This window comes from Plectropomus leopardus, chromosome 8 (assembly GCF_008729295.1).
Source record: "Plectropomus leopardus isolate mb chromosome 8, YSFRI_Pleo_2.0, whole genome shotgun sequence".
NCBI classification, from domain to species: Eukaryota; Metazoa; Chordata; class Actinopteri; order Perciformes; family Serranidae; genus Plectropomus; species Plectropomus leopardus.
The window spans coordinates 4,031,096-4,052,317 of record NC_056470.1 but is presented as its reverse complement, the minus strand read 5'-3'; the positions used below and the strand labels follow the sequence as shown (position 1 = coordinate 4,052,317).

General features: G+C 40.4%; 1 protein-coding gene across 1 annotated transcript; it reads left to right on the top strand.

The window, feature by feature from the left end:
• The first annotated feature begins 4,419 nt into the window (after window positions 1–4,419).
• On the top strand, window positions 4,420–17,379 carry LOC121946832 (zinc finger protein PLAGL2-like). The gene is made up of 2 exons (XM_042491614.1): window positions 4,420–4,590; window positions 12,664–17,379. Exon 2 carries the CDS (start codon window positions 13,109–13,111, stop codon window positions 14,402–14,404), a length of 1,296 nt encoding a protein of 431 aa, XP_042347548.1. The 5' UTR covers window positions 4,420–4,590; window positions 12,664–13,108; the 3' UTR covers window positions 14,405–17,379.
• Window positions 17,380–21,222: the final 3,843 nt, after the last annotated feature.

The following is a 21,222-nucleotide window of genomic DNA, read 5'->3' as shown; positions in this document are numbered from 1 at the left end:
TCTACTTCCTACAGAAACTTAGGAAGGCTAAATTCCAGAGCGAGATCCTGGTTAACTTCTACAGAGGGCCAATAGAAAGCATACTGACATGAAACATCACAAAATGGCATGGTTCGTGGATAGCCCAGGGCAGGATGGCTCTATAGCGGGTGATTCAAACTGCCCAGTACATCACTGGTTCCCATCTATAGAGCATCAGTGACCTCGGTGAAGTGAGGTGTCTGCACAGAGCCCAAAAGACACTGAAAGACAGCAGCCACCCCAGCCACAGTCTGTTCACCCTGCTGCCATCTGGGAAAAGATACAGAAGTGTCCACTGCCGAACCACCAGACTATGGAGCGGCTTTTTTCTTTCTTCTGTCAGACTCCTCAACTCCTCCTTCAACGCCAAAAAGATGTAGCAGGATTTAGGATCAACTTCCATTTAATTTCTCCTTAAACCACGTTTTAAAAAATGAGAATAAATGTACCTTGTACTTTGTACCTTGTGACTTTTAAAATTGAAATGCTTGTGAAAGGTATCTGAGTGCAACACAAGAAAACTGATGTTAATCCAGGTTTAAAAAGGTTAATTGATAATTAAAGTCATTCTTAGCTTCACCCCAGGAAAGTAGGCTACCTATTGCAAATAAAAACTTTGTTCACAAGGCATAGAAAGTCCAACAACACTTGTAGTATTTAGAACAACTCTAGTTTTTAATAGAGTTGGTCTTTAGACCAACGCATTTTGACTCGTGGCCTTCATCATAGTCAGAGTCAGTCTGAACCTCTGATTCATTTTCCTTCTCCATGCACCTTAGAAGTAGTGAAGTTGCTGCAGAAACCCTGACCCTACTTCTACAAAAACTATGTTTACAACAGAGATTCTGTGCTGTGATAGCTTACTTATTCAGTAGAAACAGGTATGTACATCTAAAGAGCAGGGAAACATGGCTTGCTGTTTGAGCAGTCTGCCTGCAGAATATTGAAAACAAAACAGAAATCTGCAGTTGTGCGGGATATGACACCCAAAAATTAATTTTTAAATTTGAGAGGAAGACACTGAACATTTTCTTGCATTTCTATATGCAGGCGGACAGAGTCACAGCTCTGTAGAGCCTTCTATTGCTTTTGCCCTCAGCAGTAACAACTTTATGTTGTTGTTTTTTTCAAATTATAAAGTTCTTACTATTAGAGATAAAAATTTATCACCTCCTGCCCTCAACTGACCTAACCTCAAACACAGGAACCTTAGATACGTCTGTAAGGCTTGGAATTTACATAGATTGTTTTTTCTCCCATGGACCTTCACATACTAACTTCAACTATTTCCTCATCCAATCAACCTGTCTCTTAGACCCCATCCTAGGCTGCTTAAGGAAGTTTCACCCTAAGCTAACAGTTTTTGGATATAATTAATTTGTCTATATTAACAGGCTAGGTACCTGTAATTAAACCTCCTCTAAAAACACACACTCTGGATCTAGAGTTTTTATCAAATTATATACCTATATCTAATCTCCCCTTTATCTCTAAATTCCCTGAGAAGGTAGTCTCTAATCAGCATTGTGACTTTCTTCAAATAATACTTTATTTGAGGATTTTCAGTCAGGATTTAGAGTGCAGCATAGTACAGAGACAGCACTAGTAAAAATTTGCAGGAGGAGAGTTTACAGACTGGTGAGCCTATTCTTCCTGCAGCTACATGCCACCACCGCCCAACAACAACAACACAAAGCACTAAAATAGACAAAAAACCACAAATTTAGCAAAGATTTAGCGAAGCTGATAGACAGGCAGCTGAAAAGGTCTGCGTCTCAACAATGACTTTATTTCACCTCTAAAATGGGTATTTAAAATTTTTCCTCACTTATAAAGCTCTGAATGGTCAGGCTCTGTCATATCTTACAGAGCTCAGAGCTCCCTATTACAACTCCAGAACTCTGAGCTCTGAGAATGCAGAGTCACTTGTGGTTCCTTAAGTCTCCAAAAGTAGAATGGGAGCCAGTGTCTTCAGCTGTCAGGCTCCTCTTTTGTGGAACCATCTTCAAAGTTTCCATATCTAAGAGTAGACTTAAGACTTTCCTCTTTGATAAAGCTGAAAGTTAGGGCTGGCTCAGCCTTGCCTTAGACCAGCCCCTAGTTAGGCTCATATAGGCCTCGTCTGCCAGGGGACTTCCTATGATACAGCTCCTCTCTCATTCTCTCTCTTTCCTCATCTGCACTCATGTCCTATTACTGCATGTCACTAACTCAGCTTCTGCTCCCTTGTCTGGTAGATTTCTCGGATCACGGCTGCACCTGGATTGTGGGTTGTGGTTGCACTGATGCCATGATCCTACTCAACTTTTATTACTACTGCCATTATTATTACTCATACCTCCACTATTATTATACACATATGGCTATTATTGTCACATACATAAACTACAATATATGAATGTATCCGCTGTGAGGGTCCAAAGACAGAGGGATGTGGTATGCTGGAAAGCCCTCTGAGGCAAACTGTGATTTGTGATAATGGCCTCACAAATAAAACTGACTTGACTTGAATGAAATACCAATATATATATATATATATATATATATATATATATATATATATATATATATATATATATATATATATATACACACACAAAACACACACATATATATATATTAATTGACAAATGGAGCAAACCAAACAACAGAAGGTACAGCAGGTACAAGTAAGAAATAATATATCTGAAAGATTTAAGTACAAAGCGTAATACAAATGGTATAAAATGATACAGTTTTAATATTTCATTGAAAAGACTGAACAAAATGTTTATTATTACTTTATATCTGTTAGTTTAATTCCATCCAACAACAGCAAAGGCTGTGTTATGTCAATATCACCATAACTTTAGCGATTTTTCATGAGCTGATTTAATGCATTTGGAATGGTTACAAGTCAAGAAGTTGAATTCTCTAAAAGGAATTGGAGAACTGTGCACAGACATAAACTGTTTATATGAACTCATATTGCCAGAATCGTCACAGAGCTGAAGAATATGGTTAATACCTTTTCAGAATCATTTAGTAAAGAATAAAGATTTGTCTCTAATCCGTCAGTCTTTCCAGAAGAAAGTTTTGAGAGACATTGTGGACAAAGGAGAGCCTTAGAGCTACAAGGGCTTGTTGGTGAAATTAATCAGACAGGCAATTTATCAGGCAAATAATTACATGTCAAAAGACAAGAACAGTTTTGTTGAAAATGTGATTTGGGATATAATACCAAACTGAATCAGGGATTTTGCGACCTCCTTTTAACCACTTAACCTGAAAGTTGTTGACAGTATCCCTGAAATCCAGGACTTTGAGAGCTCCATCTGCTTTGCTAGCAAAAAGAACACATTTTTAAGCTAATGTAATCTATTTTTCCCTTTGAAGTCCAAAAAAATTCTATTGACCTCTGTAGATGTTGAATCATTTACAGATAAGGGGAGGGATGGATACAGAGGCAGATACCCAGCTAGCAGGGAACGTCCCAACAACACTAGCTAACATAACCTACAAGTTGCAAGAATGTTTTAAAGAAAACATTTTAATCTAATGTCCAAAGAACATTTTAAGAATGTTTATCATTTCAAATAATGTTCCTGTTAGGTTAAATGCTGACAAAGATGCAATGTTTTAACTGCAACATTCTGAGGATGTTTTAGTGATGTTGAGAGGTGACAGATCATGGAATGTACTCTTACAAAACATTCCCACAATGTTACATGAGGACAAAGGAAGACCATTTTCAAAGCAACATTCAGAAAATGTTACTGCGAACAGAGATTACAGACCCTTTTTTTAGATGAAAATGTAATGTAATGTGATATATTAACATAAAAGAAAAAAGAAAATGCTGTTTATAGAAAATGTTGCCCAAACTCTAAGAACATAAAAAAAACTTGCCACTGAAAATGGCTCTAAAACTTTCAGTGGTTGCATTGTTACATTTTCAGAATATTTTTAGAACCAAAACTTGCTAGCTTGGAAGCCCTCTTTTTTTTTTTTTTACTGACAATCCAAACACATACAAAACATCAGGTAAAAGGTACATACAAACATATGAATGAATGACATCTTAAATATTCAAGTAAAAATGCAGTATGCAAGTGAGAAAAAAAAAGATAGACAAATAACCAGACAAGAAAATAAATGAATTAAAATAAATTAATTAAAAGCAAGAAAGCAAACAAAACACATGACAAGAAAAATAAACAGATGTACAAACATACAAATACACAGTAAATTTAGTCAGAGGATTTAGGCATAATTTTCCCAAAGCTTGATAGTTTTATTGTTATTAATTACGCTGACGGATCTAAGAAAGGCTTTCAGTTTCAGGAGAAAAGATTCAAACTTAAGAGGTGACCATATGGAGTTGACCCAGAGAATTAGTGCCGGCCAGAGAGCCCTCTACATATCCCCCGAGCCCGGGGTGTGACGTCACTCTCCCAGAATGCATGGCTTCCAGCGCGGCGCCCAGCAGTCCAGGCCCGGACTCTAACAAACACCTCTAAAACTTCTTCCAAAATGTCCAGATGGAGACGGAATGGAAGCTGGACGGAGAGCTGGACGGAGGCACAGTCGGTAAGTGGCGTTGTGACCGTATCTGTTGACCGGAGCTGGAGTTTGAGGCCGCTCGGTAAAATGTAGAGGAGTTAGCTCCCGCAACACAAACTCCGATACAACTTAGTGAAGCGCTCATCTTTTGTGTTTTAAAGTAGCATGCTACTTCGGCTATCTCCCTAACTAGAATCACAGCCACATTAACAGTATCCTGTGTGTTCCCTCGACATAAAACCAGCTTAACACACAGTCAGACCTCCAGGCGCTAAACCGAGTTTCTCCTTCACCGCCGAATTTCGTGCACACCGCCAGGGCTAGCAGTGAAATGTGGCTCCGCTGTGTGACGACCCCGTCTCACCGTCCCACCTTGCCCGTTTACACTGGACCGTTTCAATATAGCTCCTATCAGCCCGGTTACAAGTTTATCTCCTCGCCTTTTAGTTTCTAGGGGGAAAGCAATTGGGCAGTTAGCCTAACACCAAGGAGAGAGCAAAAGGTGACGGTATTAAGGCAGTATGATAGCTCCATGCTGAGCACCCACAAGATGGCACTACCAGCTCCCATCACGTTACTCTGGCTTCAAAGTCGTCCTTCATTGCTTTTCTCCGGCTTCTGCATAATAACACGGAGAACATCCACTGCTCGCAAATGCATTTCAGCTCTCCATCTCAGTGAAAGTGGTGGCAGTACACAAGAGGAATGGGCCATTTCTCTATGCAGATATCACTAACCTGAAATATTATAGATACCTGTATTACTGTAAGTGTTACTGATGGAAGCTGTGGTCCAGCTCATGGTACAGCTTAATACTGGATGTACACTTGTGAGTAGTTTGAAATTGGCAGCATATTAATTTCATTAGTTTGTATCTTGACAATCAAAACAATTTAGTTTCTACAGTCCCAAATCACAACTTTGTCATAAAGGGAATTATAGTACTTTAAACACCAAGTAAACTAGGGATGCACAATAATATTGACTTGAAAGTATATAGAAGTATTTTTCTTATTTTGCACAATAAATGAATGTTATGTACATTAAAAGGTATTATATTTCATGTCTCCATCTGCTGGTAGGCCATTACAATAACAGTATGCAGAAGATGAAGTTAATTCCACTATAGAAGAGACTTGAACGATATTGGTATTGATTATCGGCAAATCAGATATCAGCAAAAAATCCGATATTGTGCATCCCTAAAATAAACTAATACAGTTGTATGGTGCTTTTGGAAAGAGTGCAATACTCCACAAACGTACTTAGGTAGTAGGAATAGTTTAGTGGTATACAGTATTTTTCTTTTTGTCAATAAATGCCATGTGTGGAGACAAATCCACATTTACTCTGTCTACTAAAAAGTATTATGTGTGTATCAAAACTTGATATTACAACATGACATTACAAGATTGCCGCCATCTTTATTTCAGGGAGAGGGGTTGTGTGTTCTCTGGTCTGTTCACTGCAAAATCTTGAGTGAGTATTGTTTTGCACCCATTCTGGTTAAATCCACAAACTTCAGTTTCTTTTTGATAGAAGAATTGAAGCCCACATGACTAAGTTGAACATCATGTGTTGTGATGTTCTGGGATCCTAGGGCAAGATAAGATAGAAAACTTATCAGCACACAGCACTTTTTTTTTTTTTGTAATTCACATTTTATTGAATTTTAATTTTTACAACAACAAATACAATAAAACAGAACAAATTGGCAGGTTCCAGCAGGCAATGTCTATCACCAATTATCTAAAATAAAAACTGAGAGGTTCAACAATAAGGTTTGAATAATGGGTGTTCAGTAGGTGTGGTATAAGGTAGTTGCAGGTTCTCAAAGTACTAATTAATTATTGGCTTGCCAAGCCCCAAGGCATCAAAAATCTTAAATTTTACTCTTCGAGACCTGGAACCACCCTGAATACTATCATATCAAGTCACATTGACAGATAAATATTTACTTTTCAGTTTCCTGTACATACAAAATTTCTAAACCTTTCCCATTGTTCATTAGCAGATTCATTCCCACCGTTCAGTCTCATCAACATTTCTTCACATGCAGCCGTTTCCATCATTTGAACTTTCCACATTTCCATAGTTGGGGTTTGGGGTTCTTTCCAACACCTCAAAATCAGACGAGCACAAGTTAATAGAGCAGATTTTAATATTCGATATTTAAATTTGTTTAAATTTGGTACTTTTGTTCTGTCCCCAAGGAGACAGAGCCTTGGTGAGATTGGAAGAATACATCCTAGCCAATTCCCTATTACCTTCAAAACATTTTCCCACAATGGGAAAACTTGAGTACATTGCCACATTGCGTGTAGATATGTACCACGTTGTGTTTTACATTTCCAGCATAAGTCATCATTTATTAATTTCATTTTATTCAGTCTAGTAGGGGTGTAGTAATATCTATGTATTATTTTATATTGAATATATTTGCTCCTTGCTTCTCTGACATATTTTTCAGTGTCGGAAAGAATCCCCTTCCACACTCCTTCATCCAAAAGACAATCCAAATCTTTCTCCCATAGCTTCCTTAAATAATCACACCCTTTGCTGGTCTTCCAGGGACATATCTCGTACCACTTGGAGGCTGTTTGAAGTCTTGATGGTAATTTTAAGAACTGATCAATAATATTAGCATCATCATGTAGAAGTATCTTATCTTTAATGCAGTGTCTGAGTTGTAAATATTTCCAAAAATGGGCTCTTCCTTTAAGTTTAAATTTTTCTAATAATGTTTGATAGGACACAAAATTACCCTCCTCAAAAATATCATCTAATGTTCTAATGCCATTTTTCAACCATTGGGCCCAGTAAATGGTTTGTTTACCTATTGAATCGCTGTTTTTTAACGATTATTAACCAAGATAACTCATTGCCTTTGAGAATATCATGCATTTATTAAACATTGACTCTGATGTTTCTTCTTAACAGCGTGATGTCTTCTAACTTAAAACACAGTTGAAATAAAAAACAATTCAGTCAAGGAGAATAAGTTTTGAATATATCACAATGTGCATATTAATGACATCGCACACTTATTTGCATATATATGGATATAGATATAAATATACATAGATATCTGACAAGGGCTGAAATAGGTGTGTGCCAAAAATGACTCAGACTTATAAAACCATGTGTAGCCCTGTCTATGCTTAATTTCCAATTATAAATCCCAAATCAACTTTAAATTGTCTGCACGTGGATCAGCCTCATGTCCCGCTGTCTACAAGGCCACATTCAACCGTACATGGTTGATGCAAAGCACATGAATGTCGATGAGCCGGCTGATTAATGGTTCCTCACGGTGAATCACGGCAACAGCCGAGTGTCAGCAGTCAGACTGATTGTTTCACAGCTTGCCAAAATCATGTTGTCAATCAGTGGAATCCCTGACCCTAGGAGGTCATTTCAAGATTAAAGTTTGAAAGATGAACACAATTAATTTCCTTAAGTTTTGTTCTGGCGATCTTGGCCTGCATTATGATCAGGAGGTGAAGTTGTGTTGGGTGACGTGAGTGGAGAAGGCAAAGTGTCCGTGACAGTCACAGTGGTGTCCTGTGTATGTGTTTTGGTCACTGCAGGGATTGTGTGTACGCAGTGTTTCTAAATAAGACCTGTGGCCTGTTTGTTTTGTAGATGAAGAGACTTCTTTGTATAATTTTGCTTTTGTTAAAAACCTCCTGAATGTCTGATTTTTAGTTATCAGTGAAAAAAAGGTTAGCAAACAGGTGCCAGACTAGTTGTTCATCTGTGATGAGTTAAACAATGTCTGAGAAACACAGATTTTTAATATAAAACTGCTTTAATTTTATTTAGTTTTAGATTTTAAGTTTTCTTTTTCTTTTTTTTTTTTTTTTTATTGTCCTCTCTGGGTGGGGAGGGAGATGCAGCCCCAAGCGAAGGAGTAGTCGTAATCATTTATTTCATTATTCTATTGTTAAAATAGCATTACATTTGGTGAAGGGTGCGTAGTGACTTGCTTAGGACACAAGAATTTAAGGTTAAGGACTCTTCTTGGTACTCATTAACCTTGACTTAGGACTCGACTCGCCTTGCCAGTTTTGACTTGGGGCTTGACTCAGGACTTGAGTGCAAAGACTTGAGAATTACTTGTGATGGGCAAAACGATGATCAATCAATCAATGATTTAGAAGTCACATGGAAATTGTACAAGGTACAACTCCAGTGAACTGTGATCCCATCAGCTCCTATAACTTGTGCTCTGTAATTCGGTCCGTTTTGCATCGTTGGCTGCTGCTTTATAATTGTCCATGTTTTCCAGATGGTTCTGGTAATCCATGGTTTCTGGTTGTGGAATGATTTAACTCTCTGCAGATCCAGGGCCCAACAAGACGGCAGTATGTCCACTCTTCCTGAACATGGCAGCTCTGCAGTGTTCCCACTGTTATCAGTGATCCACAATAGGACTGGGACGGCAGCTCACATTCCCACCAACGCACCAGTCCGTTTTCTCTGTAAAACGCCCTTCTCCTTTTCCTTTCTCCCAGACTCTTCTAGTTTGTCAGATTGCCAAAAAAAATAAAAATGCTTTCTTCTTGGTAGTTGAAGGGCTTGGATGCAAGCACAGGTGTGTTTAAGATGATGCAGTGCCAACAAAGACATTTCATATACAGGACATAAACTATAACATGGACAAAGTGCGCCCCGCTCCTGTCCTCCTTTGGCCTCTTTTATTGATGCATAAATAAGATTGATTGCCAAAATAAATAAAAATATTTATAACATTTTCCAGTACCAGATTCATTTGCAAGACCATGGTAAACGACTTTAAACTCCCCCCATCAAGATGTTTAATTGTTTCAAACTACAGTGGATTTGGGCCTACGTGATACTTTAATGTGGTAGTTTGGTGGCGTGTGCTGCTAACCTTTCAACCTCTGTAGCTCCATTGCTATGTGCATAAAGTTAACATAGAGCTTTGCTATTTATTTGACATAATGTTTCATTTAAATGTTGTGCAGCTGTATATTTTCGAACAGTGAAAAAAATCCTGTCTTTGCATCTTATTTTGATTAATTTGTTTTCATAAAAGTGCCTATGACATCTCAAATGTGGCTTTGACTGGAACTGAACACTGTCCGACTTCGTAGAAAATCATGAGCTGTATAATATTAGGTAACACCATTCACCGTGAAAATACAGATATATGAATTTTTGTCCATATCTCCCAGTCCCAGTCCAGATTTTAGACAAGTGTCAGTGAATCAAAGGATATTACAGTTCCTGATACCCGTTGAAAACTAAGGTCATCTAGTTTATTTTCCAACACCTGTGCAATGTCTAGCAGGATGCTAGTTCAGGTGATGCTCATTCTTCATATTTTCAATGATGTTTACATTTAAAAACATCAACCTGGCTTGGTAGCCAGCTAGAAGTTGGCAGGAGAAGAGTTTACAGACTGGTGAGCCTATTCTTCCTGTAGCTACATGCCACCACTGCCCAACAACAACACAAAGCACCACCAACACCTGCAAAATAGACAAAAAAACCCAAATTTAGCAAAGATTTAGCGGAGCTGATAGGCAGCTGAAAAGGTCTGCGTCTCAACAATGACTTTGTTTCACCTATAAAATGGGTACTGTAACTGAACTGATATCGCATAGGATTGAATTAGAAATTGAATTGAATCAGGACCTTTAGAATTGAAATGGTATTGATTCAGGAAATCAATTTAATCTGACTGAAAAAAAGTTTTGGATTTCTCAGTACTGATCATTCCATCCAGCCATAAGTCAGCAAGACCCATATGTTGGCTGTAACATTAACATTTACACATCTGCCAACGTCTCTAGAGTTAGCATAAATGTTACTTACCATACACAAGTTGATGATACATTCTTCTTCAATGAGAGTGAGGTGAATATTTTTTTTTACCAGTTTGCCTCTTAAGCAAAGTCACGATTAGCTTTTAGCTGTCCAAGGCTGTGTTTGGGTATGTGAGTAGAAGAGATTTGTCTCAATCACTTCTTCAACACCAAGGCGTCATTGGGATCCGCAAAAGCCCTCTTGCACTGTTAACAATGTAAACACCACTGGCTGTGCTGACACTGGTAACGGAGCGAACAGAGCTAACAGTAGAAGCTAAAGGGGGTTTGCGGCTCCAAACTGAGCTGATTATTTTCTGGGTCGACCAGGGGAAGATCAAGAGTGTTGGCCTCATGTTTCCACAGCAAACCTGTTTGTTGGGATTGCATTACAAGCAGTAATTGCCAAATGGCGGCGTGATCACCGTACATTAGCTTCCACCGGACCCGAGGGGTGCGCAGTATAGTAAACTGAATTGTGGAAAAATCAACCTATAGACCGACATGCATAACTGGCCAAAAATGTTCTCGATAGTTAACTGTTTACCGGCTTAAGGTTTGCCACACACTCATTGAATTGTGGTGGGCCACCACAACTAAATCATCCGCCTCCACAAATAAATATGTGGAGCTAGACTGTTCAACAGGAGTACTATTGGAATATATTTGAAGTTTGGTTATTTATGGCACACTTGAGGCAGAGACAGTGCAGTAGAGTATCAAGCGCATTGAAAGTGAAAGTGAAAGAGTATGCTTTCTCTTACAAACATCTGCAAACAGCTGCCCACATCCACTAATGTGATCTGATCAGCTGTGAACGGATCTACAGATCAGTTATTCACCCTTCAAGGGCTGCTGCTGAGCAGAAGTACAAAAAGAAGTCATGGAAACTCTGCTTGCTGTGCTGTGTACAAGGACCTGCCAAAATGTTGGATTTCAGAATGAGGAGGCAGAATCATATGATAATAATAGGCCACCTCTGTTGTAGAAAGACACAAATACTTTTGAATTTTGTATTACATGACCAGAGAAAACAGAGAAAAAGACGCTTTGGCTCATGAGGTAGAAAACGTATAGTCACCAGAATGCTACTTGCCTTATCAAACCAATAAATGCTTCACTGGTGATTGACTTAATGAGGAATGGTGATCTTATATTACAGTTAATGGTAAGCTACTTGTTGGATGGAGGGATGGAGTTTACCACAGTTCATCTACACATACTATACATTGTTTTGATACAAACCTGGTTGAAAGTTAGCAAAGTATTCCTTTGACCACTGACATCCTTCATTTCCATCTGTCATCTCTTCTCATAGCTGAAGTTGACAATTCAAGGAACAGTCATAACACTAAATTAATTGGAATATTATATACAGTATATAGCTATCAAGAGTATTCTAAGATTTTGGATTTCTAAGGACGTCCCAGCACTGGATGACTAGTATATGGAAGTATTGAGAATACCCCCCCGACCCCCTGGATTAGGTGACCTACACCCTTCATGACAGTGATCAGATATGGTAACCCCCCTGGACTTGATTATACTGAATGAAAAACACTGGAACTGACCACATAGTTAGCTAGTAATGTGAATGTAATTTGTCTGGAGGTGTGTATTGTGTTTGTGTGGTCGTGACTCCTGCTGTTTTTGCGTTTCTTTAAGGTGGTTCAAAAACTATGACAATAAAGGTTTGTTAAATATCTTAAAGAGGCATGATGTGGAATTGTGGCTAGAAACCCATTTTTTGAAAAAAGCATGATGATCATTCTCCATTCTACTTACCATCAAGCTAATACACCTTGAGCAGTTGTAGCATGTGCTGGGATATTTCTGACCAAAACATAAAAAAATAAATGTGTGTGTTGGCTGGTGTTTACATATGATCAAATGGAAATAATAAAAAATTTAAAAAGCAATGATAATAAGACATATCTTTTGTGATCACACCAGAAGCTAAATGTAGATGATGTTTGAGATACTAAAAAGCACAATGAAAGGCTGTGAGAAGTGTTGAGAGGACTTGCGTGCTACAAAGAGCAGTAAAAACAGACATATTGAAAGGAGTTTAAAGGAAGAAAATAGTAAACAGACAAATAAAATGAATATCTGTGTTCTGGACCACACAAACCTATTGAGAAAAATATGTAAACTTTGTTTTGCTTTTTTGTAGCTGTCGGCTCATCCAGCATGCCTCTTGCTGCACTAGACTGTTTAACCCAAAAGGTATCATTTGCACAAAGTGACACTTTTTTCTGTCTTGCAGGTGTGTGAAGATGTGGAGCTGCCTCTGTGATTCATCTGCTGTGACTGTGGAGTTTAGGGCTGCTGAATACTAAAATAGACTGAACCAGCACAAGAGCTCTTCTCAGGAAACACACAGACCCAGTCAGAGCTTTTAAAGCTCCTCATCACCGCAGCCCTGTTGGGGTTGCTATGGCAGCTGCTGTCACAGAAACCAAGTGCTGGACACAGGCTTGCCCCAGTAAGGCAGGACAGACCTCTAGTCATTGCCACAAGAGACCATCCAACAGTCAACAAACAGCACTTAGCAATAATTCTAGCACTCTAAGTTAACAAAACCACCAGAGGTCTGCAGGCTGATGCTCGGCTCTCTGGAGGATCCTCATGAGTCTTGTCTGTGTCTGCTCAGGCTCTTGGCCAGAGTCCCTGTGCAGCAACAGAGCCAGCTCTGTTCCCTCTGTTAGACCATGTTTCACCAGCAGGACCATCTGAAGAGCCAGCTGCAGGAGAGCCACCCAGCCAGCAGGCAACTCTTCCACTGCCAGGAGTGTGGGAAGCAGTACAACACCCAGCTGGGTTACAGACGCCACCTAGTGGCAGCCCACAGTGCTGCAGCAGGCCTGCCCTGTCCAGAGGGGGCGCCCTCCCTGCTGGAGCACCTTGGCAGCCATATTGACAGGCCTCCACCATTAGATGGCAACACAAATGCTACTGTGCCAGTGAGAGAAAGGAAATACTCGTGTGAGCGTTGTGACCGCCGTTTTTACACCCGTAAGGATGTACGTCGTCACGCTGTGGTGCACACTGGGCGCCGTGACTTCCTGTGCCCGCGCTGTGCACAACGCTTTGGTCGCAGAGACCATCTGACCCGGCATTTAAAGAAGAGCCATGCCCAGGAGTCAGGGTTGATGCCACCCTGTACACCCAGCACTCCTGCAGCTACACCCAGCCCTGCCACCCAGTGCCCAGTGAAGGAGGAGCCTCGGCCTGTGGCCTCTGATATGGGCTCTGTCTCCAAGGAGCCCATGGAGACTTTCTCCAGGGACATGTACAATTCTTACCCCATGGCCAATCCTGTCTCTGCGATGGGCCACCCTCATGGCCTCATGCAGGGCTCTTTGTCCTCCAGTATAGGTGTGGCTCGCCACATGCCCCCCCAATCTTCTCACCCTCACCACCATCACCTGCAGCCCCCGGCAGCTCCACAACAGCAGCCCTACGGCAATATGACCAGGTACCAGCACGGATCTACCTCATATCCTCGCACCGACGTGGACAGTTTTCTGCTGGACCTGCAGAGTGCCCCCCCACCTCACCTGAGTGCAGTCAGCTCCTCTACCTCTACTTCTGCCTCCCCTCAGAGGGAGGTACCGGGTGAAGGCGTAGGTGTTGGTGGTGACCCTCACCTGCTGTCCAGGAGCCCTGCTGTCTCCTCAACTGAGCTGTCCTGCACCACTAACATGGACCTAGGGCCTCTGCTGGGCTTCTTGCCTTTCAGCCTGCCGCCCTACAGCCCTCACATGGGGATGGGAGGGCTAGTGATGAGCTATCCACCCACTACCACCACCACCTCCCCTCCAGCCTCTACCACTGGGCTGTCCTCCCAGGCTCCGGGGCCTTTCACCTTTTTCCAGCCTCCACAGGCTCATGTACACCAGGGCCCTGGAGCACACAACCACAGCCAGCTACCTCAGGCATACAGTAGTCCTGCTATGAGCACTTCCAGCTCCCTACCTCACTACTACCAGGCCTTTCAGCAGTAAGCAGCTCTGTCCCTACAAATGTTGCCTTCACATGTGCTCATGCTTTTTAATGAAAAGGGGAAAAAAACATGAGAACAGCATCTTTATTGTAAAACAAATGTGTGACTTTAGCCTGTCAGTGCTAATGATGCTACTCTTAGTTTCTTTTTGTCGAACACAACAGATCACCTCATCAGTATTACCTCATTATTTAAAAAGGAAGCTTGAACATTTGAGGAAATGTGTAAGGTCTCACTACAACCAAAGTAGAGTACTACTTGTGTTTGTCAGACCTGCTACCAACAGTGGATGCACTTAACATGCTTGTCACAGGTGCCGCACAATGCTGAGTCATCCAGTTTTAGGTTCTCATGGAAAATGCTACTGCATTAGGGAATGTCACGTTCCTAACTGAAGCTGACTTGAGATTTTCTTCTTTTGAAATATTAGAGCATGAACAACCTTACAGAGTGAGAAAAGTTGTCACAGGATGTGCTCAGTTTGAGTCGTAAATATGTGCACGAAAAGGTTGAGAATGCAAACCCCACTGTCTGTATATATAGCTGATGGTTAACTTACTAAAATATGCAGTAAAGAGCTTCCCATCCAGCCATCAGGCATTATACCTACTGATGTCAAGTATATCAGCAGATGGGAAATGACCATTATTTCAAGTAGTGTAAATTAAACCATGTCTGTGGAATTCAGAGTTAGCCCTTGTTAGCGCAAAGTCATTAACAGTTGGTGAACAAGCAAGACTGCATATGTGCTATCAGTTAACGAAACAACTAAAAAATCAAAAATATCACACAATCTTACTGGAATTGAACTGCAAATGCATTTGAGAAATCTGAAATTCTATATTGAAGAAATCAAAGCAGATCAGCTTTTCAGGCCAGAATTTCACATTGAGGATGTAATATCAGCATGGTGACACAAACTCTAATGCTAAAAAGCTACTGGTCAGGCATCACTACTTTGCATCATTAAATTAAAATGCACTTGCGTTTCATTTTCAACATTGCAGGCCTTTAAAGGTTGAAGTCATGCCAAATCACACCAGGTGGGAAACTGCTGCTTCGCTGCTGCCTGTGGGTCAGCCTCTTTACAAAAAGAGTTGGTCAGAACACTTGACACTGTAGTTCCTGTTCAGACAGAGAGGTGTTGCTTACAAGAAATGTTCTTTAGGTCCATGTAACGTATTTTCTGTATTATTTAAATAGTTTGAATTTTTTAGACACTGCATGCACCTGTTAACTGCCAATTTGCAGCCAGTGGTTGCACCAATATGAAATTCATTCAGACGTTTTAATTGCTGTCAGTCACAACACGTTTGTTTCTTCTTCCCAGGATTAAGATTGGGTATTGCTTGCTTTTTTTTCACCAATACTGGTGCAAAAACAATACTTTCAAAATGGTACTGATGCCTAAATGGCACCTGAACCAATATTTTTTTTTCAAAATAAAAAAAAACTGTTAATGACACTAAAAAACAACTTTTTTCTTATAATTGTGAAGGCAGATTAAATCTTGAAATTGTAACAGTAAATGTTACAGTTTAAAGTACACTTAAATATATAGATAAATACAAAGCATTATTAACAAATTTGCCTCATTTAAAAAAAAACAAACAAAAAAAAAAAAACAACCGCAATAACGTATCATTAAAGAACAGTTACAGGACTACTAACAGCAAAATAAATTTTGATTTGGGATCTGTAATTCCTCACTAACTCAGGAGAGACTCAGCAGACAGACATTTCTCCATTATCTGTTTAGAAGAGGCTGAGACTGTCACAACAATAAGAGCAGAGACGAGTGACTGAATTTTGCATTATGAATTGGTCCAGAAGGTACTTCATCTTATAAGAACTGGTGCCATATTAGCATCGGGTTTCAATGCCCAACCCCACTCGGGATGCTCCTTACTCCTCTCTGTCTGAACGAGGCATCACAAAGCAGTGCAGCAGCTGTAGTTCACCTAAATCCCTTGAGTCTAAAAAGATGAGCAGAGACCTTTTAAATAGACATTTGCAGACACTGTGTTCACCAGGTCACTAATCTCAGGGTTGCTGCCTGTCCCATAAAATACAGAAAAGCACAGATAGATATTAGTCCTGTTGGCATCCCTGAATGGGTTGGCTTGGATCAGGGCAAGATTAATATGTGACTTAAAGAAAAAAACGTGGTTGGAGCATGTGCAGTTGAGTTTTGACAATAGATAAAATGTTTCCCCATCTCTGAAAACAATCTGTGGATGTTCATTGACACATTTTACATCATATGGTGTCAACAATAATGCCCAGTGGACATCTGCTAGTGTAGAAATCATCCTACGTTAGGGTTTGCGTGTGATTCATCAAACATTCTCATCATGCCAATTACAGTGTACGAATGATGGGCTGTTAATAAATGCGGGTGCAGAAAACCACTGTCATTTACATATCATGCCCCAATGTATTCTCGGCGTTGGAGCCCTGGCCTTGAGAGTTTACAACATATGGAGACACAAAATATGGCCAAAAGGAGAAACTTCTGTGAGCTAGTAATTGAAATGCTTAGACCCCAGAAAGTATGAAAAAGCCAGTATGGAAAGAAATCACTGTTGTGGTACAAATGTAACAGTGCATTCCAGCTGAGGTTGGAATATTTAATTTATACATTCATCATATGTACTGACCTAAAGTCGACATTTTATATTTGCCTATATATAATACTAATATTGTTACAGTATTCATATAAGAGCTTATAACAGACCGCAACCATGAAGTTTGGGGCCATCTGTATATTCTCAGTGCTGCTTTTTCAACAGGTGGTGGAGGAGAAATAGATGCTCTACCTGCGTCCGAGCTGGACATCGGTAAAAAATGTAATGGCCCAAGCTACTAGTATTTAAGTAATTACACTGTTGCAGAGTGAATTCTCTTCTTTTTAATGATAAATGGTGGAAACATGCTTTGACTTGTCAGTGTCTCAAATAAAAGATGGATCATTAGAGGCAGCAATTTTCTCACATGTACTAGACTTTCCAAAAGTGTATATTATGTGGCTGCAAGCACTAAATTGCCAGTCAGAATATCTAATCTAATAATCTATCTAATAAGAATTCTCCAGCTCAGCCAGATTCACTGCTGCACTGCAGATCCACACTACCTCCAACTTGCGAACATGAGCTGAGACCTGACATGAGACGTGATCGTAGGTATACACACAGCTGGCTGTTTGAGTGCGTACCACCTGTAATGGTCAGGAAAAATACTCTTTGCAATATGTAGATCCATATATTTGTAAAACAGAAGCCATCAAGCTGTCATCCCAATTTCTATATTTTCCATGGTGGAAGGTGGCAACCCTACATACATGATGTGACCAGCAGCACTTGTGAACAGGCAAAAGGAAGTGTCAAAGCCCTCCGTCTTACCTGTTTTGTTATTTTCAAACGACATCACTGAATATGAATAGGGTGTAACTTTGACCTGCTCGCTGTGATTTTCTGATTTTATTTCTGAGTAGAATGCAGCATTGATTCCTCAAAGGCCTTCAAGAGCACTTGTACCTATTTCCTAGCGTTCACTGTATCACTGTGGGTATTGACACCCATTCTTCCACAAGGCTATGGTGTTGGATCTCAAGAGTATCTGACATGATAAGGACTAAAAGGTGACACCCGCCCCCTCAATTCATGGTTCCTTTAACAGAATAATGGAACCAAATCAGCAACCTTCCAATAAAGGATACTCCACTCATGACATTGATTAAGTGGAGATGGAGGAGCCCTCCAGTCGGATGTTGATGTTGGGAGTGATTAATGTGATATTGGAAAGAATATATTTAGAGAGAGAGATAATCAGATGATACTCTCCTTTCTGCCTTAATTCCATGAACTGATTGTTGAAGGACCTCTCTCCTGAGCATTGTAACCAGCCTCCAAGTGTTGCACCAATGTCTTAAAATACTACTGCTGTGCCTCTCTAAGAGTGTCTAATCTCCTGACTAGGTTTTAGCACTTATGACATTTCTAAAAAAAAGAAAAAAAAGGATGAATTTGATCTGTACCTCAAACATGCAGAACAATGGGTTTCTGTTTTTATTTGTATTTGCTTTTAGTTATTTTGGCTCTTACTTGTGCCATTAGATTGAAACTATAAAGGTAGATTTTATGAATCTAAACTTTTTATCTAGCGACAGATGTTGACACTATACTTTGGTCAAATTTTCTACCTCTACCTTGTCATATACCTTTCTGCAAAAATCATTAGAAATAGTTTTAACCTGTAACAGTTAGGCAGATTTTACCACTGTTGAAGAAGGGAGTATGCTGAAAATTCAACTTTGAAGGACCGGGTACACACCGGTCCTAGTGGTGTTTTCCAGAGTCAAACATTGTTCTCTATACTTGCCTTTAATGATATTTCTACTTGTTTACTACCTCAGAGAAGTGACAGGTGACTGTCCATCTAACTGCAGAGAAAATGTCTGTGTAGAGTATTTTTTTTTGTCAGAACAAGCACATGTACTTTGTAGCTCCGTAGTTTCTTACTGAGGTTAGCTCACAGCAGAATGATGTCTAGCGCAACAAGTACCACTTTGCCTGGCAGTTCACACTGCATTAGTTGTGTTCAAGTGTCTCTGCCTCTTCAGTCTGGAATGTTAACTCTGTATGGATCTGGGCCTCAGTCAAAAGGGATTCACAGTTGCATGTTGGAATGTACTGACAACACTTTGGTACTGCGGGTACTCACTGTTAAGGCTCTGACATACTTTACACAGGCAGTTCTATTCATAGAACGAATGATGATCCACTTCAGCCCCTGGTAGTAAATGAAAGGGCTAGGAGGTGAGCTTACCATCCCTCTACAACTGATGTGGGGTGAAAGTGAAAGTAAACGATGCTGCTGGTTCTGGACACTTTGGGACACGAGACTGTCCCCTCGGTTCTGTCCTTCTCAAAGAGACACTCATCCAGATTCTTCTCAAGCCTCTGCAGCTCTGCCAGCAGCTCATCCTTATCAAATTCCCAAGCCCACAGATGTGTGGAGGTTGTCTGACATATCTTGGGTCAGATTGTCTACCTCAGTGACGTACTTGAGCAGGCCTTGTGGCCTTGACAGCACAGTCAGTGTCCTTGAGATGTTTCTCGTACCAATTTCTTCTCGCCTCCTGCAGAGCCACTCTTCTGTTTTCTCTGCAGTTTCTCTGGACAAACAGAAGCTCTGGTCAAACTTCCTCTCCAAAGTCTTTCTTCGTCATCAGCAATTTCTCTCTCTCTCTGGAAGTTTTTCTATGTCCTCTTTTTTGCAGGGCATATTTTGTGCCTTTTCTCCTAAATTAAACAGCTTACAACCCTTTCCCATCAAAATTAGCATGTGCATGCAGGTTTTTTAACACAGATAAACCTGCTAAATGAGAGCGATTGGCTGTATTCCCACTGCCACTGAACTCACTGCAGGAGAGCGAGTCTGCCTCTGACCTGTGTGTGTTTGTGCGTTGTCTTGTTGGTGTGTCCGTGTGTGCGACGTCACAAATAGGCAGGAGAACAGGTAAACAGTAGACAGCAGCAGGAACAGATCTTTCAAAACTTCAGTGGTTTCTTCTCGTTATTTATCTCTTACTTATTAAGTCCCCCTTTCAAACCCAGTGTAGACTAATTTGGAACAATGTTTTAGCTGCTTTGGAGTACACAGACGGTAATTAGTGATGGCGTATCATTGCATCTCGCCGATTAAGGAGCTGAAATTACTGCGTTCACCCAGGTGTTGGGAGCCGGAGGTGATAAAAACCTGTGACTACTGCAGTTATTTGACCTGGTGTGAGTGTTGATCATTTCCATTCTCATTGCATTAAATATCAAGATGTTAGCAGGTGTTTAGTGTCTTTAGTTCGCGTAGTCTCAAAAAACTGGCCAAAAACTTTCAGGGTGGACACTGGTTGATATGGAATCTGAACTCCATTGGCTTAGGGAGAATCAGCTTTGATATTCTCTCTTTTGTAGTTTTGCTTAGTTTTTTGTGCAGTTTCACATTCAGGCCCCGTAAAGACCCCGTATTCATGTGTCAGTAGGTTTTTTGGTACTTGATCAATTGCAGAATTGCTATATGTAGCACAAAGCTAAATATTACCTCAGTTGATCAATATCACAAGGTGTTGTTAGTGAAGATTCTCAGTCATCCTGGTCATGGTAATTCTAAGAGCTGTAGTGTAGGCACCTGGACTTGCTTGGGTTACTTTAGGTGGAGGATCAGAGAACAATAATATGAATCTTTTTTCCAACAGATCATTTGTAAAGGTTGTAAAAGGCACTGACATGCTATTGCCCTGTCTATAGGAGTGCCAGATGAGAAAGTTCTCAAATAGGTCAAAAAATACTGTGTAAACCAGACTTTACAAACATCAGGTTGATGGGGGACAGCAACAAATTTTTGCCCAATAGAAGGGTCCCCTAAAGTGTTCTACGGGCAATGGTTTAAGTGAACCTACAACTCTGGGGCCTTGAATTGTGAACATGTGACATTATTCAGCCAGTACTTGTCTGCTGCTGTTGCTGCAGAGCTCAGCACATATGAGGATGGGACAGTGTGTCTGTGTACCAACACGAAGCTGAAGCATTCCAGACTGAATGGAAAGAGGCAGTGCAGAGTAGATGACACAGGAACTGGGCTTCCTTTCATCCCGTACTGTCGTGTTGCCTGCATTTAGGGTGGGCTCTGAGAACCACTTCAATGCAGGCCTCACCACCTTTAACTTAGATATGTTTTGCATTAGGTGTTTGTATTATCACTAAATAGATCTTAGAAGACGGTGAAAAGAGAAGATGTCATTTTCTGATTGTCTGAACATAA